At 35.0% G+C, this 25,325-nt stretch overlaps 2 protein-coding genes across 3 annotated transcripts in view; one reads left to right on the forward strand and one right to left on the reverse strand.

The window, feature by feature from the left end:
- Nucleotides 1–297: 297 nt before the first annotated feature.
- Nucleotides 298–9,401, reverse strand: LOC125051237 (nose resistant to fluoxetine protein 6-like). 2 transcript variants are annotated; one of them, XM_047651451.1, is made up of 13 exons: nt 9,109–9,401; nt 7,539–7,818; nt 6,139–6,324; nt 5,601–5,680; nt 4,551–4,744; nt 4,293–4,407; nt 3,935–4,149; nt 3,042–3,235; nt 2,820–2,955; nt 2,507–2,693; nt 2,183–2,325; nt 1,670–1,778; nt 298–1,466 (listed from the first exon to the last, which is right to left on the reverse strand). In XM_047651451.1, exons 1-13 carry the CDS (start codon nt 9,290–9,292, stop codon nt 1,384–1,386), a joined length of 2,106 nt encoding a protein of 701 aa, XP_047507407.1. In that variant the 5' UTR covers nt 9,293–9,401; the 3' UTR covers nt 298–1,383. The 2 variants fall into 2 exon arrangements, with proteins under 2 accessions (XP_047507407.1, XP_047507406.1); XM_047651450.1 differs by lacking the exon at nt 9,109–9,401 and adding an exon at nt 7,946–8,201.
- Nucleotides 9,402–18,744: 9,343 nt separating this feature from the next.
- LOC125051238 (zinc finger protein 177-like) overlaps nt 18,745–25,325 on the forward strand; it is a 31,924-nt gene continuing 25,343 nt past the window's right edge. Inside the window, exon 1 of the mRNA XM_047651452.1 lies at nt 18,745–19,243. Within this exon, the coding sequence (XP_047507408.1) occupies nt 19,055–19,243 (189 nt within the window). The 5' untranslated portion in view covers nt 18,745–19,054. The remainder of the gene's footprint in view (nt 19,244–25,325) is intronic.

A 25,325-nucleotide genomic window follows, 5' to 3' on the forward strand; every position in this document is an offset into this window, starting at 1 on the left:
TACAATTGAATAAAATTTTGTAATAGAGTCATCTAGTGACAGTGTATCAAAGCTATACGCTATCAAAGCTATACGTTTCGCTTTGCTTAAGATAAGTTGTCTATAACGACTACAGATGGCGGTAATATTCGTTTGTCATCAGTATTGGTTATTTAAAGATTTTTAAATTTTAGTCCTTGTTCATCTGTGAACTACACTATTTTCGGTGAATTTCGTTATTATAATTGGTATTTAAAAAAATAAAGTTTTTATTTTGAATTGTTTAATTACAAATAGACTTAATCGTACCTTAAATATAATATGTACATTATTGAGATTGCCCTAAAGATAAATAAACATGTGATATTTCTTACAATAAATATTAACTTAAGACGTGCTAGTTACTTGGTGACCCGCCCTCCTAGAACTAACTATGGCAAAAGAAGTTTGGAGTATGAGGGTGGTACAATTTATAATAAGTTACCATCAGTTATAAAAGCGGAACAAAATTATGCCCGATTTAAAAAGCTTCTAAAAACTTACACATTAATTACATACAAATAAGTGATTAAAATATAATATGTATATATATATATTGACAGGAATGCGATAACACTTGAAATGTTTAATGTCTAAAGAACTTTAAACTAACACTCCTCACGGTGTTAAAGAATTGTATTTGATATTGACCAAAATCTGCCTAAAAGTGATTTTAGTCTGTAAAAATGTTTTATAAACCTTGTACATGCCCTAAATATATAAATATAGGAATAAACTAAAAATAAAATAGTGTTATGGAAAAAAATTAAAATAATCAATGTAAACTTGTTATATCAGACTATGCCATCAATGCCACATCTAGTAAAAACTCAAATTCGTACATCCGTGTTTTGCTTGGTTGACTGATCAAGTTTATTATGTCTACCCACATTTTTGGTGCTGTTCTGTTTTGTTATTTTATATATGTACCTACATCTGTGCGCTCTAATTTCTAATTTTTAATCTTAGTTTTAAATATGTGTTTCTCAGTAAGTGAATTTTGTATGCAATTCTTATGAGAAATAAAGTTATTCTTAAACCTAAATGTCACGTAATCTATAAATAATATAATATAAATGTACGCATCATATCATTACGCCTCAGGTTTTCTAATCGTACACATATAATATAGGTATATATGTTTACAAATTAGTATTCTAATTGAAACATTTATAATTTTGAAGTATTACATTAATTAGATATCTGCGATGATGTTCTTATTTTTCGATAACAATAGGTAAGGTATGGTCATCGTTGTGTAAGCTCAGAATCGAGAAATTACTTCGAATGAATTCAAATCGTATTAGGAATAAAATTATGAAAATTAATTGACGTAGAAACAATAAACTAATCGATTTGATTGAATTATATTCTCGTGTTGCCGTTTTCGGGTTGTCCTTCGACGGACGCTTTGACTTCCGGTGGAGGTCGTCGAGGTCGTTTCTGTCCTGAATATTAAAGTATTATTATTAATTGTTTCCAAACACAGTTAAGCTAATATAATTAAAGTCTCAATAAAGCAGACAAAAGCTTTTACATTATTTACTATAATTAGCTACATCAGTGATTTTATTAATATCGTTTTCAGTTTTGCGACTCACGATTAATTTTTAATAAAGAGTTTGCTCATCGGAGGATATTTTGAACTCACCTCCGCTTAAGAGCAGTTTGGTCAAAGTGGAGAACGGCGAGTCGATCAACACCGTCACTATGAACGCCGTCAGAGTGGTCAAAAACAAGTGGCCGAGGAAATCGAAAAGCTGAAAGGAGAAGAACGGAGAAACTCTAAATATCTATTTAAAAAATAAATAAATCAGTGGCGCTACAACCTCTTTAAGTCTTGGCCTCAGATTTCTTAATCTGTTTCATGATCATTTTTAAAATCTAATAGGCAAGTAGGTCATCAGCCTCCAGTGCCTGACACACGCCGTCGACTTTTTGGGTCTAAGACATGTCGGTTTCCTCACGATGATTTCCTTCACCGTTTGAGCAAATGTTAAATGCGCACAAAGAAAGATAGTCACATTGGTGCACAGCCGGGGATCGAACCTACGACCTCAGATATGAGAGTCGCACGCTGAAGCCACTAGGCCAACACTGCTCTAAATATCTATTTACACAGCTTAAAAAATCTCGAAATTGTGATAGCCGATCGCGTCCTTACCGACTGAGCTACGGTGAAGTACAGAGGCCTAATCTGCATGCTGGCTGCGATGAACATGAAGGAGTAGTGGAAGAGGTACATGGCGTAGGAGATCCGAGCCGGGATCTTCCACATCGGCAGGCACAGCGTCCAGTTGATGGGACCTTCAATTTGAAGAAATTTTTGAAGCCATTATTATTTCTTTTTCTTTTGTACTGCTACTCTTATAGACGAAGCCGAGATTGATTGAATTGTGTGATTTGTTAACGTCAACTACCAATTTAATTATCAATTATTGTCAAGTTCATTATAACTTTCTCTACTAAAAGTTACAGAAGCACATACCTCCATAGCCGTGAACGCAAGCGAAGACGAGCCAGCACAGCGCTATCGCCCAAATCGGCCTGGCAAAGGAGTTGTACAAGTTGTCGGCGAGCTGGTTTCTCCATTCCAACTGCATCACCTCGTATGTCATATAGAAGACGGTGGAGAACATCGACAGCGCGATTATCCAAGCCACGAGCACGAAGGCCTGTAAATCAACCATAAAATCAGATTATTACAATTATTTAGAAAATTTATTTCGATAACAAATTTATAGACATAGAAAACAGAAAAACTCGGTTTAAACTTTTTTATTTTCTTGCTTTGGTCTCACCAATGGCAATTTTATCTTCTTTCCCTTTGTGAGGACGAGCAGGTAGCCCGCAGCCATTCCGAAGAAAAATGGCGCACCTCTCGTCAACGTATTTTGGTAGAATTTCTGCATGTAGTCCGCCTGTTCTCCTAAACGGCTAAAATAAAAAAACATATTCCAATATTTATTATACCTTACGCTAAAAGTTACGACGTATTTCATCGTATCGAAGAATCAACTCACACGAGACTCGCGTTACTGGAGGGCAAGTCGAACATGAAGTTGAAGACCGTCGAGGCCACCAGAACGGCCAGGATGCCGCCCGAGAGGCCAGCCCACGCCAGTCTGCGTCTGCCGGAGTATACCCAGACCAGAATCAGTGGAGAGATGATGTGCAGCTGCATGTCGATTGCCAGATACCAGGAGTGCTGGATGCACTGAAAGTCATTTTGAATTATGACGTTCACGAAGTGGATTATTACAAACACTTAAAAGTTAAAACAGAAATGTAATAACTCTACACGGTTAGGGCGATAATATTCTGATAAGGAGGGGAGCTTGTAGTTTATTGTTTATCAGAATGCCAAATCGTAAAATGACTGATTTGAGTGCGACCGGCGCTGCGAAAACCGCTGTGTGAGTTCGAAAAGTGAGTTACAGAATCGCAATAGCGATTACAACAATGAAAGCATAAATTAGAGGAACTCCTATCGAGTTCTTGAATTGCCCTTGGGTCTTCACAATAATTCGAAATAGTTATTTATCGATGTAAAAAAGTTAGCAACGATGTGGTATTGTGTACGTAGAGTACCTTTATCACACTTCTATGATCACTGAAATAGTCGAGTACCAGTAGCAAAATAGTACCTACTTAAATCACTCCTTACAGTAATTGCCGACCGCTATCTCGCCCAATCTCTAATTAACCGGTAGACCGAGGATATGTTTAAATCCTCGGTTTACTGCGTTTTAACTCGCCTGTGTCGTAGGCCATTCGGGGCTCGCGTCCCGATCGCTTGAGTATTTCATAGTTTGATGCTGGCGTCATTGAGGGTGTCGTAAAGTTCTCAACGGAAGGCAAACAGTTTTAGTCTAATCGTATTATTTTGAAAAATATAATATATCGAGTAACTTACGATATCATTAGGATTTACGTAGTTCTGGACGTATAGAATGGTGCTCCACCACCAGTTCCTACATCTCTCGACGTTTCTTGCCACCGTCAACCAGTAGGGGCCGTCAGCTATTCTGTGAAAGACGGAAGCCTCCAGGAGCACGATGGCGCCCAACAGAGGGAACAGACGCATGATACGATTGATGTAGAACACGTGAAGCGATTTCAAAAGTGACTCTGAAAATATTACGACGATATTATTTCATAGCGTTAGGCATTCGTTTAAGCGTGTGCTAAATATCCCAAACCCCGATATTACGATCGTTTAGTCTTAAGCTTCCCGATATTGAGCGACCCCTAAACCCGTTCACAAAACTTACTCGTAGTCATCTTTCCGACGGACGTGTAGATCAGAAGAATTCCAGTCATCGTCAAAAAGGTGTCGACGGCGAAGACCCCGGACTGCACGAAGGTGGCCGGAGTGGAGACGAGGAACTGTAAACCACGTGTGATCTTTATCACAACCCGTGTACGCACCACGATTGACGGTTGTAGGAATTTAACATTGATGTGTAAAAGGTAATTTGAATATTGGAAAAAACTATCGACTCTTTATCTACGAATATGCCGTCACTCACGTCAATGACCTCCAGGAGATTCATGAACGTGTTGTACATGGAGAAGGTGTGGCCCAAGATGACCCACATCATTGAGATCGCCCGGATCCCGTCCAAGCAGTCCAGGGTGTTGGCGTTCGAGGAGAACGTCGTCAGCCGACGCGTGTTCGTGTAGACGGAGAAAGAGCTCAACAGAGGACTGATTTGCTTCTTGTCTGGAACGACGCGAAATTAATTGTGAATCAAATATTGTTGTATTGTATTCATTATATTTTTTACCAAATCTGTTTGAGTTGAATTAGGACATCGAGTTGCTCCTCTTTTAGCCCGGAATCGATCAAAAACCAACTAAAAATAAATTTGATATTGTCCGGTCGCCGGACATAATACGGCAAAACGGTTAATTAAATTGAAAACTAAATTTCGACGCTTTAATATAAGAAAAATAGCCCCTAAATTCAGACGTGCGATATCGCTTTGTAAAATTGTATCATCGGACGATTAATTGATACGTCGCCGATTAAAAGCAAATAATTAAGATAATATTAAATCCCAAACGGAACACGTGTTTCCATTGTTTACGAGACGACGATCGGTTCAAATGAACTGAATTTATAGATTACGATTTGATAAACGTATCAACTCCATATTATCATTAGTGTATAACGTTAACGATGACCAACCTGCGTAAGAACTTATTTGAAACAAGAAGTCTCTCTTAAGTCCAAAGACCCACTCCAACGAGGAGTTAAGAAAAAGAAAGAAAGATTATTTATTTCACTAAGATAATATAATCGAAAAGTAATGACGACATCAATGTTATTCGTTTTTTGAGTAATGAGTTAATTGCACTCTTTTGGGAAGTCTTCGCCGGACACGGATGAGGTAATCTAGAGGCTTAGGCATTATCCGTTCTAGCTTAAAAAGCAAGTACTTTTGGACCAATTTCCAGGACTTTCAGGACATTTTAAGTGCGTCTAGAAAGAATCCTTGTATTACACCCTCTCACTATGAATCACAATAAAACTCGCTTATTTACCGATAATAATAGGTTTAGATATATAAATTTACCTTTTTTAAGAGTAAAGGTGCAGTGGAGGTCGTAACACGTACTCGCAACTGTTAAAGCTACCAATGTTGAAAATATTACTCTGTAAATGAAAGACCATTATTATTATTCTTGTTGCTGCAATAAAGCATATAAAGTGCTTTGTGAGTTGTGGATATACACAGTCAGACATAGATACGATCTATTGAATATAGTTATATATGTACGGATTGGCAGGGAACGGCTTAGAGACGTTTTTGGCAAACAGAAATCTGATTTATGATAATTTTAAGAGTTACGTTATCTGAAGGATGAAACATTTTTTTACTGTTTCAGAGTAAGTGCAGTCACCTGGGTTAGCTTTCGAGAAACCTGTTTACAGGCGTTTTTAGAATTGGTTATACACCCCTTTGGTGATGAAGCTTTCTGTAACGGCGTTTTAGGAAAAGGAACGGAGGAAAAAAAACTTCTCGATGCCGGACTGAACGTTCTAGAACGACGGATGACAAGAACGGATGAAGCGATTTCCCTTCGAGTGGACTTGTTAATGTCGAAGCTTACATTGCCACGTAGTCGGCGGCCACCCAAGGCCTGTCGTCAGGCAGACGGCAAAACTCTTCTTCGTATTTGAACCCAATAGCGCTGACGTTGGCGAACACCTCCGACACCCATTGATCCGTCCTACACGTCTGCGGCATACAAATGCCAAATCTGAACGTTAAGTCATCGAATATTCCTCCAGCGTTCCTGTTGAAAAGAAAAGCCATTCAAAGGATGTCGAAATACATAGTTATAAGATGCAGACAGTTTCACTTCTGAATTTGCAAAGGCAGTAGCAAACGCGTAGGGTAAAGCACTGAATGAAAACTTAGACTCCATTCCTCGTTAGCACCGAGTATTTTTTTTTAAATATATTTTTCAGAAGTTTTAGTATCATTGCCTGCAGATAAAGTCCGTCGAATTTTATGAAGAGTAGAAAGTATCCGTAAAAGAAAAAATGATGATCCATGAGTAATATAACATGATAATCTTGTCTTTTATGACTTTTAAATATCAGTTTTATTATATAATATTTAATGATGGTTTTAAAAACTATAAAGATATTGTACTTTTTTTGATATTCATATCCATCGCCGCTTAGCGACGACGAAGAGATACCTAAATTATTTATTATTAACAATTCACCGGTACTGCAATTAAGCCACGTTAGTGAGTTGTTCTATCCTAATTCTTACAAATAAGTATTTTATAATTAATCTTTTAAATAAATGATCTTAAGCCATTGATATACAAAAAACCCAAGATGCACAGTCTCATATAAAAGTAACGCTCGAAAGTGTCCCGAAACACTATTTCTGTCCATAACAGTATATGTTACAAGCATATATTATTGCAAAATCAACCTTACGCGAATTGCTTAAAGTTGTTATTACAACGCAGTGTATACGTACTTAAAACAATAAAATTTTACGACCGACCGTAGTCGTTAGGACAAGGTATTGAGTGGAGTCGAACTTGACTTTTTTATTTACAACTATTTAACATAATTTTAAATTTATCCGACTTTTCGGGTGCTTTACAGCGTGAGTGGTCACGGTGACTGAAGACAAAAGGTGTTGGATGTTAAATAGTTGTAAATTTATAATAATACATAACTTTAATCCGGTTAAAAAGTTTTTTCTTTAAATTAAAAAAAAATGTTAAATTGGCTACCTCCTGACCCACACTTTATATAGCGTAAATATATTTGTCAAAAACTACACACAAAAAAGTTCAAGAGTACATAAATTTATTTATAAAAAAAAACACAAATAAATAACATCGACTCCACTTCTAGACGCGAGACTATTTGAAATGAGCGCACAATTTAGAATGTTGCGCTCATTTTTTGAGGACGTTTTTTTGACGTTGAGTGTGCATCTTGGGTTTTTTGTATATCAATGTCTTAAGCTAAATCTTACGAGTCGTCTGAACGTTGCTCTATCGCTTTGAACACCACTTCTGGATCCATTCCCTTCCTTCTGATTTGGTCAGACAAAAGATCTCGTCCGTTGAATTGGCCATCCAAAAAGGGCAGTCGAAGGTCTTGATTCAAAGGCACCGTAACGGCGCAGTACTTTCCCTTGATCGGAGGATCTTGTGAATCTGCGTTTAGCTCTAGGCATTTGAAATAATCCCCGAAGTCATTCGTATTCACATTGTCCATAATACCCGTCGGCGCTCGAAAACCGAGATCGAAAACTGAAAGAAAAGATTAAGGGTTATCGAAAGAGACAATTAATTTAAGCAAAAAAATACACGTCAAATCGAAACCCTCCGTTTGTCGATAACGGCATAAGAATGGCATATAACTTATGAATGGACTCACATCTTAACAATAAAACTTGGTTTTCGAACTTCATATGAGTTATTTGAGATCGGCACAAATCGGAGTTTAGCACAGATTCGTACAAATCTTTGTCAAATACATTGGGGACTCCGTCTGGAGCGCCCAATTGCGCTTTCACGTTTCTCACTGAGCTAACAATTACTACGGCTGCTATGCAATATACGAAACTCATTTTGCCACAATACTTTTCCATTCAATAAATATTTTCACATTCGTGACACCGCACCGCTATAAGTCGAATGCGGAAAGCCACTAAGATCTAATAAATATGATTAATTTACAATTATAATCTAATCACTGGATTTTACAATTATCGGAAATAATGACTTAATTAAAAAGGTTCTCCGAGCGCAGTCTAAATATTTCTGTATTGATTGCAGATTACGTTGATAAAGGCGATTCCGCTAATTTGTCTAACACTGAGTCACAGTAAACCGAAAACCGCTGTACCTAGGACCTCTAATGAAATAATACCAAGTCACAGTGGTAGAAATTTCACTTTTTAAACGAGAGTTTATGTATTTTAAAAACAATTTAGGTTACACTGATATGTAAACGTCCTATGTTCTATGTTTTAAACTTTAGATGAAAAACTTTCACAATTATCCCCAAAGTTCACTACAACCTAGTTATATATTTTATTATAATTGTACTTTAATTATAAGGAAAGCCGATAAATACCTATTATATATAATATTATTTATATATTATTGTCACGGTGAACAAAAGTTAAAATGATAGGTAAAAAGGTCATAAATATAATATGTCAAACAAAAACTAGTCGAAACTAATAATCTCAATTATTTATAATCCAAAAACAAGATAGCGCATGTGCGTAAATGTAATACTCACAGCATTTTATTTCAAATCTTATTTTCTCTTTCTTCTTTTATATATATGTTTACACAATTTCTTATTTAACCGGTTTTAATTTGACTTTTCGTTTATAAATGTATAAATTATTTTATACATTCGTCGTGAACAGCTTTCTATTGTTCCACATATATATGAACCACGGGAGAGACCAGATATTATCCACGAGACAGAAATGTGCTAGAGTCTGTATGATTACCTACCATACAATTAGTCATTTTTAAAGAAATAATATTACATTTTATTTGTTATATGCGTTTTGTACTTACACCTCAAAAGTAGCCACTGATCCTCTAACTTCATATAGTCAATTTCCTTCTGGCATTGTTCCTCATCTAACACTGATTCGTACAGTCCCTGATCAAACGAGTCCCTCGGTATGGAAACGGGACCATGTATTTGTGCGCCAATTTTCGTTACACAACCGTAAATAAATAACCACTTCAAATACATTCTGTCGACGTTCACATTAACACAACTAAGTGACGAGTAGTTCAGTCTTTTATTTCTACAATTATAGTTATTTATAAGAATTCCAAAGCCCGTATATCCCAGAAGTGACCGTAAGCTACTGGGGCTTTTTTTCATAAAAGTGGAGAAGTTAAACTGTGTTTTATCTTATCGCTATATTTAAATCATCGGTTATAAATTAAAGATTTCCGCTATAATTGAACTTAGTACTTACTATAAAGCTTTATAATAGGGATTATCTTTGCCGTAGATATAAAAAATACTTAATTGATACTTGATAATAAAAAAACTTTGATGCTACCAATGGCGCTACAACTATTTAGGTCTGGCCCGCAGATTTCTGTAAAAGTTCCGTGATCATTTCTAATAGGCATGCAGGTTTCCCCGCAATTTAATTCCTTCGTACGAACGAGTTTAAATGCCTGGAATCGAACCTATTAATTGAATATCGTTGAAACCACTAGGCCAACACTACACTAAAAAACCTTACAACAAATGCAAATATTTATATGTATATTATTTCAATTTATAGTGAAAATTAAGAAATATAGTGTATATTATACTATAGTGTATTTACAACTTATATATAATTAAGGCAAATTATTGACATATATGATTGTAATCGCTTAATAAATTTTTATTGATTATATTTGAAGAAACGTATACATCGCAACCGGAATCAAGGATAACATTTTATCTAAATTTTATTTAAGCCAGTATTAACTCTTAATGATAAAAAATAATAATGAAGACGTGCGAGATAGGAAAATAATCAATAATTTACCTGCATTTTGGTGGATTGTTATGCAGTTTTAAATGTAACACAATACAAAACAAAAATTTGGTCTACAGTATATCCTGATTCCTGGGACACGAGGCCTTCTAGCTCTATCCACGTTTCTCACCAATCTCAGCTCAATTTAAAGGACTTAATTACACCATTAGAAATGAGTGATAGTTTGGAATAAATGTTGATAACATAATGTCTTCCGCTCACAAGTTGAGAAACATCAACTTTAATGTTGATGATGAATGGCTGGGAACATTTTGTTGGCTGGTTTGCCGGAATCCTACAAACCAAATAGTAATTTTCTGACTCAATAAAGACAAAATAACTCTATGAAGTAAAATCAATTTATTCTAATACTACAGTACTGTAGACGAAGCACAATAACTCAAAGCAGTCTCAGCTAATCCCAAACAGAGGCCCGAGATGTTTTATTTGCAACAAATATGAGCACATATTAAGTAAAAATTACAAAATAAAAGTAAGCATAACAAGACAATAATAAAGATTCAGGTTATGTAGCAACAACAAAATGTGATTATGGGTTCAATATAGATTCAGCTACTTCAATGCATCTTACCATGAACAACTGGCTTTATGATGGTGGTAAATCACAGAACAGATTTTTTTTTTACTTATGTAACTTTAATGACGTTGTGGTTTATGATATTTTCCATTGAATAATTGTTATGTAGAGAGGGAGGGTAAAACTTGCTGATTTTCTTGCCCGTTCTTCTCAGAACAAGGTCTCCTGGTAGTTTTGCGAATGGATGGCGTAAGTCTTGCTCTTTCGGGAATTTTGTAAACGTTTTTGACATTCATAAGCATGACCTAAGATGCATCTAAATTGAATAAACGTATTTTGATTTATTGATTGATGAAATAAGGGGGTATATCCAATCACAATTATAAAATTAACAAATAACGAAATGAAAATATGTAACAAGATAGACTCTTGAATATTGAATCTATAAGTCTAGACTTTGTGCTTAACGTGATCCCATCATTATCAAATAGATTACACAGAAACATCTTCTCCAACAGTGAGATACAATTCAGTACAAATACTGCTCTCAGTTGCATTTCAACTTGATTTTGAAATTATACAGTAATTGTAATTTGATGTAAAAACAACTCTCGATGGTGATATTGAGGAAAATATATGAATCCTCCTGAAGAAATAGAATCTCCAACAAACTTTGTAAATTGAACACGTCTTTGTATAGACTCACTTTCATCACTATTTCCAGCTCCTGCAACTCCCGCATTCCATAAACTTCCAATCCATCGAAATCTATACGTTGAGACAGGTGGTATGCACGAATTGAATAATTTCGATTTTCTTGTCTTTCATAACTTATTTATAAATGTATGAAATAACATTTTCACCCGTTAATTATTCTTCTTAAAATCTTTTTTCCTATGTTGTGCGTTCGTGAAATTGTTTGTCCTAGGTACCAAAAAGTACTGTTCTAGGTATTCAATTTGCTTTCCCGTGGATATTGAATAGATTCTGGAATGACTGATGATTTTACGAATTTTATTGAAGAGATGAGAAAGGATAGCTAGGACAGTGTTTTTACTGTTTTAAGAATTTAATTAGGTATGCTGTCTGGACCAGGATCTTTCTATTTGTAGCAAGGCGTAGAATTGCTATTCCTACGTCTTGCTAAAGATATTTGGGATATTTTCAGAGTCACAAGTAAGTATAATAATATTACTCATATTACATGAGTTACAATGTAGCCTATAAAATATAATTATGGCTAGTGAGTAATATTATTATTTTTACGCTCGCCTCAACATTTCACCTGGTTTAAGGAAAGCTTTGTCCTTTAATCAATATTTAGTGCATGTGCCTTTGAGGAGAAGGAGGAGTTTCACATCGTCGTCATTCACCTGGGCGTGATGTCCCTGCCTTTCCAGTATTCCAGAGCAGAAGGTGTAGTAAAAAATACCAAAGAATTCGCCCTATTGACAATTTTACCTTCCTGTCCGTTAGGTAGTCAGGTTAGGTCATCCGTTTTTCCTCCAAGTCTAATAATATTATCGTTGTATATAATAAAGTAAAAGTTGGTTTTAATTTAAAAAGGATGTTTATGTAAATGACTCAAATAGTATTTAATATAAATATGTGGCCATAACGTTCAGAGGGAACATACCAATTAGAACACTAATATAAGTCACCATTATTTAAGACGAGCAGCAAAACGACGAAGCTTTTGAAAACAGGGTTGAACTTTAAGAATTATTATCTATATTTTGTATAAACGTTATTAAAACTAAATAATATTCATTGCTACTGTTTATTTAATTTATGTAATTTGTATTGTATTTTTAATTACATGTATTCTTATACAATGTTAGGCGAATTCCTACTTGTTTCAAAATCTGAAGTATGATTTCTGAGCTAATGAGCAAAATAATTAACTATATTTAGAATAATAAGGCTATTGTGTGCTTAGATTAGAATTCACTTTCATGAATACGTCTCTGGTAGTAATTATCGAAGGTATGGCCGGTAAGTATAATGTCTCATTGTTAATTGTTAGCGGCCTATCTCTGCGGATCTCTTTGCATCTGTCCGCTTTATCGCTACGAGAACTCGTGGACTTTGCGATAAGGATCATTCATTATACAAATATTTATACGTTATTAATAAAGCACAACGTCCGATCAATAGTTAAACGCTATTTTCGAGCCAGAAGGAAAACCCAATCGCAACTGAACTGAACTTTAGGACGCTGTACTTGTGAGATGTCGTCAGAGTTTATTTATAAAAAAAAAACTCAAATTTGGGCCCGAGACATCAGAAACCATTCATTCGTAGCCCATTCACGAAGAATCACATTATAAGCCCATTATTTTAGAAATAACAACTACCTTTTCTTATACGATAACCGAAATTATTATGTATGTATTATATTATTTATGTAAGACCTAACATATCATCTTCGTAGCATCTTCGATGGAAAAAAATAATATTGCTTCTGTCATGCTATTCCATTTTTTTATCACAATGAAACGTACATGCAAAAAACAAATTGTTTGTCTTTTAACATTTGGACCAATCTTTAATTGCTGTTTATGAATGGTCTTTAGATTGCGATAAATACAGGAAGACAGGGCTTAATGTATCTTATCAGGTGAGCGTGGCTTACACAAACTACATCCACTTGTGTTTGGAAGTCAAATTTTTAAATTGTTTTGCTTCTCCAAGTGAAGATGGCGCTCGACACTCGATTCGTTTCTCGCATTATCCTGTAGCTCGCGCCTTCAAAGTTGTGTTGTATTGTGGTATAAGATATACGATATATATATATATATATAAGATATTGTGGTGTATTGAAATTTTCAGAATACATTACGTTTAGTGAGTATAACAGTAACGATAGCCCCATGAAAAATGGAATTTTACGGCTGGTGCACGTTTTATCAAAATTCGATAAAATAAAGATATTCAAATCCCTGTAGTTATATCATTATCCACACTAATATTTATCAAATCGAATCCGACCGATTACAAAAGAAAAATGCCACTTTCGGAAATATTCGGGTAACAATTAGGAACACTTTATTTAAAGGGAGCGTTTAAGTTTAGCATACGAAACCTCCATTTGCCAATTTGGAATTCCGAAGCCAACAGTAGTCATCAACTTATTGTTAAATGGCCGTTTCTCATTCCGTTTCCGGAGGCAATTCTTTTTAGATTGCAGCCGATAATCGTTTTTTAGACACGCGAGTTTTTTTGCTGCTGTTTGTTAACCACTGATCTGAGTTTAACGGTGAACAGTTAAACTATTCTATAAGCTTTCATTTAATTCACTGTTTCACTTTATAATTGGCTATAATTAAAAAAAATATCGAAAAACAAGTGAATATGATTTTCAATTGGATTTTAATATATAATAATTTAAGAGTTTGCCAGAATTAAGAGTAAATGATTTGTCTTATTATTTCATATAATTAGCAACAGTTTCAACAAATCAAAGGAGCATAAAAACGAAAATGGCTATTATAAAAAACCATAACGATCGCTCTCAATGAGTTGTCGGTTTTGTCCTGCGGCGATGCACCCAGTCTGAAGGGCATTGCGTGGATGGCGACGGGAAGAATTATAGTAATGAAAATAAATAATATTATTTAATTATTTTTATTATTAGTAACACCTTAACATGTTATTAAATATATATATTGTAAAGCACCTTTAGTGCTTTAAATAATATTTTATATAAAAAATTGGAAAAGCTATTTTGAGGGCAATGTCGTGTCTGCGTCAGATGTCAGTTGCATCCAATCTAAATAATAAATTATGTTTTACTGTTATCTATCATCAATAAAAGTTAAATTATTTGTACTCTGTGAACGTCGATGTCGCTCCCGCTCCGCTCGCCTACATGTTCTATCACTGAGTATAATTGTCGATGGCCGCAAATTATAAATTCATTAAACACCGCCTCCGTCTGGACTGGAGATTTTTCATGCTAAGTGTTCTGATGTTTGGCCCGTATTGTTGTTTAGTGTCGTAACTTATAATAATTTTATTATTTAAGTACAGTTGTATAGTTGTAAGACGCAGTTTACATAATATTTCAAATGCTTAATATCTATATTGACGTAGCTATATATTTCACTAGCTCGGAAATACTACTCCTTTCATGGAGCGGATAATCGGTTCACTTAAGGGAACTGGAGGCTGTGCTGCGATTAATACAGGAATACTTACTTTGCAATGGCACAAAATCATGGAGCAGTTTCTGTCATTATCTGACTCGCGTGCGCAGCTTAATTCGGTGTCTGCCAGACTTGATTTGGGGATTGTGTACCAGACTCACTCTCTTTCTTCGCCACTTTGTGTATTGAAAGAATAATTTTATTCAAATAAATAAGGTATGCGTAATGTGTATTACTAAGTATTAAAAAAATTAAGCCATTACACAAGTTAAGTTCCGTGATAGTGGTTGTAGTAGATGTTCAAATATTTGATAAATAAAACTACTTTTTTAAAGCTGGGTATGAACTGGCTTTAATCGTTTAAAATATGAGCTTATAATTAACATATAATTAGGGGTAGTGGGGTTGTAACGCTAACAAAAAATTAACTTGGCTTATTTAAAATATATATAGATGTAACTTAACTACTTCTAGGTTACATAACTCACATATCACCTCATTCTTTTGAACAAACTTATCAGAAGAAGAAAAAGAGTAGTAGGTATCTTCTACTTCTTTGCAAATTTGTATAATTTGTCGCACTTGTGGTCGTTCTTAACTCATTTAAGCGGCAAATTGATACATTGAATATTTAAGCCCAAAGAAAATCTAATGTCGAATGTGACATTAATTCCGACCCAAACATTCAAAAGTAAACAATACTGACGACGGAGGATAGAGGATTTAGATCGTTCGCTCAAATTGACTTGAAATTAAATGATGACATAAGGCAGTTTATGAACGAGCCAGAGATGTAATAGATGTAATGATTACATTATTTATTCATATTAAATCTGTTTCATCTGACTGTTTTCTAATATTATTTCTACACGACTTTAAAAGGCAGACATAAAGATAAGGCAGACTATGCCTATGACAGCAACGTGTAAATCACTAGCTAGCAAAAATGTGAAAACTCAACATGTGCTCAAGCCCCATCCACACGCTTGACAAACAATGGCAAACAGCCAACAGCAAACAGCAGACACGGACGTGTGGATGGGTGTTTGTCGTTGTTTGCCTGTTTGTGTTTGTGTTGGGCAGTGTTCGGCATCGGTGTCGGTTTATCTTGTCAGATCAAAGGATGTTTGGCAAACAGTTTGCTACGTATCCACACGTTTGGCAGCGATCAGTATGCGCGCGAGCTTGCGGGAGGCGGACGTATTTACTTGCTACACTTTTTCAATTAAAGCCCAAATAATAGGTCTAAAGCAGTACCTTGTACGATTTCTATGTATTTTAATCATCCACCATCGTCTTTGCTTTCTTCTCTTTTTCCTTTTTTCTTTCTCTTGCTTTAATTTATAATAAAAATATGTCAACCCGAAAGTAATAGCTGCCACATGCTCGTCGTCCGCCATGTTTGCCGATTCGGAATGTTATGAACGTTCGCCAAGCATGTGGATGGCTGTTTGTGTTGGGTGATTGTGGTTGGTGTTTGGGACTTCGTTTGCTGTTTGCGGTGTTTGTGACAAACAGCCAGCGTGTGGATGCCCCATTAGATTTCCAAGCGTTTTAGACGTTCGTAAAAGACACAGCTTGCTCGGTATCGAGAATGAAATCCGATTACTCGTGCTTAGTGTCGATCCAGCGCGGGATATAACGCGTTAAAAGGGCTTACGATTTCTTTTCTTTGTACTTAAATATGTTTTCCCGTGAACTACCAAGAGCTTCGACAGGTAAACACGAACACGCGAAGCCCTCGATTGACCGAAAATATACTTGACATCTTCCCTATAATCAGTAGCTTTTAGGCCAAGGGCATTATGTCAAAGGGAGTAATTACTCAGACTCGTTGCTGTCAGTAACAATTAAAGCTATGGAGAACAAGATGGTTTGTTCTTTTCCGAATGGTGGGAGTAATGTTTTTTCGCGCCTTCAATATTTATAAAAAGCTTCAAACCAATTGAAGTGGTACTGATGAGATTTAAATTTCTATAAAGTTTTTGTATTAGATATCGACTCCCTAGAAGTAGAACAGTAGCTGCCATTAACTTTCTCCGCCTTCGGGTCTTTGAAGTCTGTCAGTGAAATATCGACACGTGTTCGTTGGTATTGTTGTCTACATTCAGGGCCCGTCCTAGAGTATGTCGATGTGTGTGTGTATGTGCGATTCAATCAACGTCAATGATTTTACATAAATATTTATGAATGCTTAGGTTTAAGCTTTTTCGTGAAAAGTTACCTCTAATAGCCTAGATAAGCGCTTCCTAACGTCCTAGTCATAAGTTTGATACTTTTAAGAGATGGATCACACTCTCTCTTGAACTCTGTTACATAAGCAAATTTAATAATTATATATAAATAGAACACATACCAATATTGAAGCATATTGGTATCATCTTAATTCAGAATTGGAACAAAGCTCATCAACGCGCATGTCCAGCCAATCGCGAGTAAAAACTTCCAAACAATACAATCCGGTAATGCACAGTGCGCGCGAGCTGGGGCGGCCGCGCACTGACCACGCCCCGCCCAAACTCCGCCCATAAGCTCCTCACGTGATTTATGAACACATTTTTAAATAACACACAATCATGTACATCTGTCAATTGCTTATTTTGGGCTGACATAAATCTGTCTCGAATGTTGACCGGAGAGTGCGCTGTAGCATTATTATAACCTAGGTATCGACTTGACTGTTGGTTTTTATATCTCTCTTTCATATGAAAATCGCATATAAAGAAATATTTAATAATGTAATTCAATCTGGTGGATTTCATTTTATTGCAGGTTCTGTTATTTAGAAAGGACCTTTTAGTAGACTAGAGCAACTTGCTTAGTAATTTCGTAAAATAATAAAATGTAATGAAATCAGTTACACATCCTAATAGTTGTATAATATCATTGTAACTATTAACTATTAGTTTAAATATAAATAATAAAAAATTAGGAATGGAAAATTAATCACGAGATATACACTGAATTAATTAAAACTTAACTAAGATATGCTGTCCCGTACCCGAAGATCATCTCGTTCAATAGAAAATAGCCTGTAATAAAATCACATAAGGTCCGTTATTGAATGAGTGCATGATAGGTGTATGATGCAGAATGTCGATGACCTAACACACCTGGCGCCTAACCGCAATCCGACAAGTACCTCCTGATGAATCAGTTTTAAGTAAGGCCAATAATTAATCCGAGAGATATTATTCAGTGAGTTGAATTTCAATACGTACCTACTATCTAGAGATACCCGTTCGGATAACATAATTACAATAAAAGAGAAAACCGAAGATTGTATTGGAACTTTTTGTTTTACTTGATCTTCGTAGTGACGTATACGGTGTAACTCTCACTTATTGATTCTTTCGTGAAGGTTTAAGGTTGTGGTCATCGTTTATAGAAGTGGCTGCAGGGGAGGCCCCTAATTAATTTCTTTATCACAATTCATAATTTTAACTTAGCGATATTTCTTAAGGGAGCATACGGCAATGCGTGACGTTATACATTTTAAATTACTAATTACATAATTCTATAAAAATATTAGAATATGAAATTACTCCGCGAAAACCTTTGGGGTGCAATATCTATTCCATCCATCCCATTAGTTAGTGTAACACAATTGAAAACCCACAAATATATACGAAGACACAAATAGAACCTCGACACGTTATCAAAAATCATTAGGGCAGATGCGAAAATAAAAAACGGACAGGTAGCATTAAAAAATACGTTGGGATCAGGTGCGCGGAGCGAAGGCTCTGGCGCTGTGTCGGGCGGCGCACGAGTCGGCAGGTGCCGCCTATGGAGGGGGCACCTCACTTAACGTCTTACAAACTCGATCAAACGCTCGAATAGCCTCTAACACGAACGCCGAAGATCCCAATTGCCTCGAACCGCTCGCAACGGCCTCTGTAGGGCTTTACTCCTCTCCTTTTTATCGAACAAAAAATGAACTGTAAACGCGATCACGGCCGTGCCTAAGGTCAATGTTAGCGCTTCCTTCAGTGCTCGTTCAGACAAGATCGCGCGCGCATCCTATCTCGCGACCGCCCCATCGGTATCGTGCAACAATATCGGAGTTGAACGAACCTTACCGAAATCAGTGTAGGGCTGTGTAATTTATCGCGACGTTTTAAAGGACGATCCATCACCGTGACATCGATAAGGCCTCATCTTCCCAATAAATTATTTATGCTCATTAATTGTGATGAAGGCGAGCGGCCGCATTCCCGGTGATTATTCATTTATGACACGGGCTTGAGGACTGGATAGATTTCGGGATATGTGCCAGTAAGATGGAGACTCTAGTACTGATCCCCCAAGAGCTGAGCTTGGCTTTGAGGCCGGGAGGCGCTAGAGGTCGGGAGGCTTCGGTCAGCGTTTGGACTTCTATGGAAATAGCAAGGGGTGCACTTTTGTATCCGTTTCAGGGGACGATAAGAATTGATAAGCTTCATGTCTACTCTTATGCGCCCGATCATGATGTGAGTACCTATAAATATTTAATGGGTAGTTTTGTATTTGCGTATTTTAATAAAATTATTCAACATCGATAAACTATAAAGTAGTATAATGAAAATTTCATTAGCTAAATCGTATAATTTGGTATTGTTTATCAAACAATTATCTGATGATAAAAAACTAATGTAATTTACTATAGCATTTTGCATAATACATAGTGACGAACTCATTACGAAAAAAACACAAAAATTGATATGATTGTCCCATTTAGCAAAACTGGATCTAGAATCTGATATTTAGGTAATAATTGCAAAATAATCTAAATATTTATTTTATAGTGACCTATTTCTAATATGTAACCATTAAGATCACAAGTTAATGTCACTTATCTCCTTAATTTTAAATTATTGAGTGATTTTTGGTGAATTAAATGAATCCTCGAGCACATATCCCATATTTTTAGTAAATATCATTTTAAAATATCACTTGTATAATTAATAATATCCGATTGCCATAATCCGCGTCTTTATATTTCTGCAAGTTTTCACAAAGGAAATGACTCACTCAGAATTGATTAAATAGCTTCGAATGCTGTGGCGTAATAAAATTATTATCTAACACAAATATCAGACTGACATTATTTAATACTTATGTTAATCTCTAAAAATCCTGCCCAGTGAGCGCTAAATAAACGTGAGTTTTTAATTTCCGTTCAGTTTCATTGATACATATCTATGCACAAAGAAATATTTCAATAAGTATAAAAAATGTTTTCGACCGCAAGTGGTTCAGCCGACGAAGCTCACGTAGCGCCTGGGTTTGAGATGGTTTTTATCTCTAATCATAGAATTACACTGTTGGTATAACCGCATGATTGTTTCCAATACAGATTCGATTGTTTCAAATTGTTTGTTTATCGATATGCAACACTTTACTAGTAATATCGGAGAGCGATTTAAAATTGGTTCGTACAGTTCAAGTGGTGGGTACCTACTTTTATATATCTATTTATATTCAATAGTTTTACAATTACAATTTAACTTTTTCAAACTAAATTTCTAAAGAATTTGTCTTTATTAAAAAGATTTAAATAAAAGAAAGAATTAAAATGGAATATCTTAGAGTTATAATAATTACAACAATATTTTTCAAATTGCCAAAAGCCTGCGACGAGGCCTGTGAACGGAAATATCGACACATGCACGACTTTCACCGAAATCAACTAGTTTAAGTAACGCCGGGTGTGGTCAGTGAGTAAAAGGTATCGAAGCCTATACTTACTTCGGTGAACAAATAGCCAATTGCTCCAATATTATTTTACACTTCCTCTGCTCCTTGTAAATTATGTCCTAGGATACCTAGGATACCCTACTCATACAAAATTACAAAAAAATTGGTGAATTCATTTCAACAACAAATATACACACACATATTTACTTAAATATGTATAGGTTATTATTATTATATATGATGATGACATTAGCGAACAAAAACCTCGATTGAAATTCTTAATATTTACTTTATAAATGCTCGTGTGAGTGGTCTCCTATCCTGTTATCGGAAATACAATAAATTAATTATTACGATCGAAATTGCGACAATTTTTCACCCAAGCAATTCCTCTTCCGTATCAAAAACAATATTTATTTGCACCGATTAATATTCCAGTATTAAGTATGTCACGATATTTGTACGATAAGATTACAAGAACAAAAGTTTATTAGTTGATTTCCAACCAATTTCGCCAATATTTCTAATATTTGTGCGATTCGAGCGATTTCCTAATTAAGACGGGTGCATTGTCCAAACAAAGGCATATTTGTATTTGTAATTTTGTGTTCGTAATTAATTTCAGTTCGTTAAGCTTTCATTGAGTGAGCCACTTCTCATTCGGTACAAGTTACAAGTTTAAGCGATTAAATAAAACGTTAACCGTTTAAAAGAGGAGCGAAATATTAATTTGCATCGGTTTAAATGTTTAGTTGTTATGTCTACTGAGCTGCCAGATTTTTGGTTATATCTCCCTCCTTATCATTGTAGTGGCTCCAAAATGTTTAGTGATTATATATTTTTTTTAAATACGAATCTTCGTTTCGATTAAATTACATACGAAATAAAAATAACACATATAGTTGTATCGCTATAGATTATACGTGTCCCTTTCAATATATCCACACAAATTTCATAGCATCCAGCTTTTAAGTTAACCCACTGAAACTTTTCGTAAGGAAGCACGCGCCGCGCTGTGGCGGTCATTACGGCCACAGCTTTGTTCCATACAAGAGGCTAATTACAATTGTCTGAGATGTTTTGACAACGGCTATTTATAATAATACCACAGAGCATTCAAACTTAGCAGGTCGACTTCTAAGCCAGGTGGTTATTAACAATAATTCTGGTTCTAGTTATTGTTTGGATTATAGGTACAACGTGTATATTTCTTGTGCTAGTTTTGAGATGTCACACCTTTTATTGCTAAACGTATCTTTTACTACAGTTTTAGCAGCGGTTTAATCGGTGCACGACACTATTCAGTTTGTTCTTCAAGTCTCGTCTCCTTCCCTTGTCCCTTGAATAAGTAGGGTGTGATCACATCCAGCTACAAATTTGTCAGTCAGTATTCCACATAACTATTTCTCCTTAAGATTACAATACATACTCAGTAAGGTAGCGTTGTAATAAATCGGTTTAAAAGGAATTAAATTGGTAATTTTCTAATTGCTCTCTAAGTTAAAAATAATAATGCAATAATTAAAACCCCGTTCGCCACACCTACGGTCAATAATTACAGTTCGTAAGTTGTAACTCTAATACATGAATCACGAGCGCATAATGTTTATGAATAATTGTGAGAGTGTGATTAGGAGAGATCCATCTATAACAGACACATTGATTTATTGCTTTTATTGGAATGAACTGTTTATATAGAACGAGAGAATAACTCATCTCTTAATCTAAACTTTATTGTAATAGTCCGCGATGTAGAACCAAGTTTATAACTAAATTTGTCCAAATTAGTATTTTTCTATTGTATTTGTTCTGTTGCCACCTAATATATAGATAGATAATGCCAGTTTGGTGATATGTCATCGTACGATAATTACTTAATTTCGTGTGTAACTGAGCCCGAGATAATACCTCTCTAATGTGTTCACACGTTTTCTTCGCTTTGTCTCGTAAACAAAAGAATGTGCCATATATTTTCTAAAATTATTTCATTACAAAGATTATAACACAGCATTACAGCAACAATTCTAAACAATACTAAATGTAATAATTTAAAGGGTTTCACTTTGGAGTTGATTTTTAGCTACTAATTGGATACTGCAAACTTAGAAGTCCTTTGACGTCAATGATGTCTAAGCAGTATACCACGTTATCCGGAATATTATTGAGCTCAACATCGGTAAAATTCGTTAGCGTTGGTAGAGAGACTACCTATGGGCCGTTGGCTCATCGGCTGGCCCAGATCCCGCTGAAAGGACGCCGCGGAGACGGACTTATACGAGCTCCAAGTGGCCGATTGGCAAAAAGCAGCGCAAGATCGTTGAAAGTGGCGTTGTCTTGTGTCAGAGGCTAAGACTTAGACATTGGGTCGTTGCGCCAGCGGAAAAAAAAACATACATTCTCATAAACATACATATTGGTATATATATTTCTTAAAAATAAATTTTAATTTTTACAAACTTCTTTAAGAATACTTTCACATTGTCACTGGCCGGTAGTACCAGTAAGGTTTCCGGCTTGGCCAAGCTGGAGCTAAACAATACGAGGTAAAAAGCGAATAAGTTACCACATTAGAGAGAACAGTGGTTCAACAAAAGCGAAAGTTCATTCATGAGATAATTGTGTTTCACTGGATTGCGTCACATGAGTTTTTCCTTGGCCGATGAACTTGCAAGAAGAACTTGGAAAAGATTTTTTTATCGCCATATTGTCTTGTCTTTTGTAGGAAGTAAACCCGATCAGCTTCTTCTAAGCCGTCGGGTTGGTGAAAAGTGCCCTCGTTAATATTATTATAAATTGTACTAAGTGATTATTAAAATATTCAATATTTAGACTAATTTGAGATAATACTTTCACTATCAAAAAAATTTGGCTAAAATAAATCTGTAATTATTTCAAAATTAAATTAATATTGTGAAATTTGTTGAAAATGACTATATTTTACATTGTACAAAAGATAAATATATTTATTATTATCTAAACACAATGCTAATGATAATAATTTATTGTGACTCATGAATGCCAAAAATCTTTAATCCCGTTTATCAAATTAAACTTTGTCCATAAATACAATGATAATTAATTAATATGTTAAATCCATTAATAAAAAACATTCAAATATTACTCGGGTGTTGCCAACGCAGTTCCATCATTTATCTTTATAGTAGCAAAATAATCACATAAAGGCAAGCCGCCTTCGTAGCTGTATGCTATCATACATACATAAATCGCCTTATATTCTATTTCTTTATTTAATCATTTTTAATAACTTTATAGCTGCTGAATGCTTTATCAAATTCGATAATAGTTTTGCAAGCGAAACATAATAAGTAGGATAACGTTATTTCTTATTTAAAATTAGTAATTTACGAAACATCAGTTTGGACTGCATATCCTACAGAGTCTTGCCATTGAAAATCTTATATCCTCATATATATCGGTATCATAAAAACAGTACATGTACACAGTATATGATGTGATAAGCGCATGTAAATCGTTAATAATATTCAAACTTATATTATCTAAGCCATAAATGGATAACAAATGGAAGGAGGCTTATCTATACTTGAACCGTATTGAAAGAAATAAAATATCAAATGTAATGGTCACTTGCGGTATCTTTGATAAAGGCAATATTATTTTATGAAACCATCAGAATTTGATCGTTGCTAATCTCGTTACCTTTAGACTGAATATTAATTAAATTATTAATCTATAATTTACGAGTAGTGATTAGAGATTAAGCTAAATATTGTTTGCCTAAGCTTTCGAAAGAAATATCAAAACCAACCTTAATACTAAGGGCACTTTAAGGTTAGGACCGGAAATCATATAACTTTGTTTTATTAGTACGATGATAAGGATTAAAAGAGTATAGCAGCTATATTTTGATGATAAAGCAAAACGATTAATCTATCTTTTGTCCGATTACAACAATCGATTAATATCGAATTTATATAATGATAACAAAAGCGCCTAATACCATTAGGTGATCACGATAGCACGTTAATTAATTGAAAACAGATGGTACCTTGTTAGTCGATTCAATCGAATTAATTGGTATCAATATAATCGACCAAATACAATAACCTCCTGGAGTCTCCTTTCTGTCGTGATTACCTATTGTTCCTAACTGTACAAAGAAAGCTAAGTTTTAAACAATAATCATTTAAACTAAAAAAACACTTCTGTTCTATCTATTATAACAAGAGATCGTCTTTTCCAACCGCAGCATGAAAATGTAAATGATGAAGGCTCGCTTTCAATTCGTTATTTATTTAACTCTTGACAGAATCTCAGCCGGTAAGTCGTGGTGAGACTAGTTACTGTGAAAATTATTGTTACTTGACTGTTATCTGAACGAGAGGGCGAGGTAATAAAATATAATTATTTGTTGGAAACCAATTTGTTGGTTTGATTTGTTACAAGTTAGCAATGAAATAACTGGAGTACCAGGTGTATTTCATAAATACGCTGAGATATTCCTTTCGATTAAGTTCGTAGTACCGCAACCATGAAACATTCGTAACTTAGCTTTTTTAAGTGAAAAATTATAAATTCCAAACGTGTCTGATATTAATTAACATTTAAAACAAGTAAATTGCTCTTTAATTATCTCTATTTTCCTGTTTAGCGCCTCTGCCATTCGGTTGATCACGTGTATTGCTCAAATTCAGACAAATACGCCTAAAATAAATAATTAAACAGTATTAACTTCAGTAATAAAAGTCTGTTCCAGAGGACGCATACAACAAGGACCAATAAGTAACGGAACCAAAGACCGGAAACACTCCATCATATGCGTCATTAGTCAAATTGCGATAAACCGTAAAAACTACAATCAGACCGGTGCAAATTTGAAAAGCCCACATTTTGTTA

Source organism: Pieris napi, chromosome 7 (assembly GCF_905475465.1).
Source record: "Pieris napi chromosome 7, ilPieNapi1.2, whole genome shotgun sequence".
Lineage (NCBI taxonomy): Eukaryota > Metazoa > Arthropoda > Insecta > Lepidoptera > Pieridae > Pieris > Pieris napi.

What these genes read in the sequence shown, in the direction of transcription:
- LOC125051237 (XM_047651450.1), bottom strand. Translation starts at nt 8,159, where the DNA reads ATGGAAAAGTATTGTGGCAAAATGAGTTTCGTATATTGCATAGCAGCC. An exon ending in GAGCAACGTTCAGACGACTC is followed by an intron (nt 6,325 to 7,538) that starts GTAAGATTTAGC and finishes TCTTTTCAACAG; the next exon opens with GAACGCTGGAGGAATATTCG. An exon ending in CAAACTGCTCTTAAGCGGAG is followed by an intron (nt 1,467 to 1,669) that starts GTGAGTTCAAAA and finishes TTTAATATTCAG; the next exon opens with GACAGAAACGACCTCGACGA.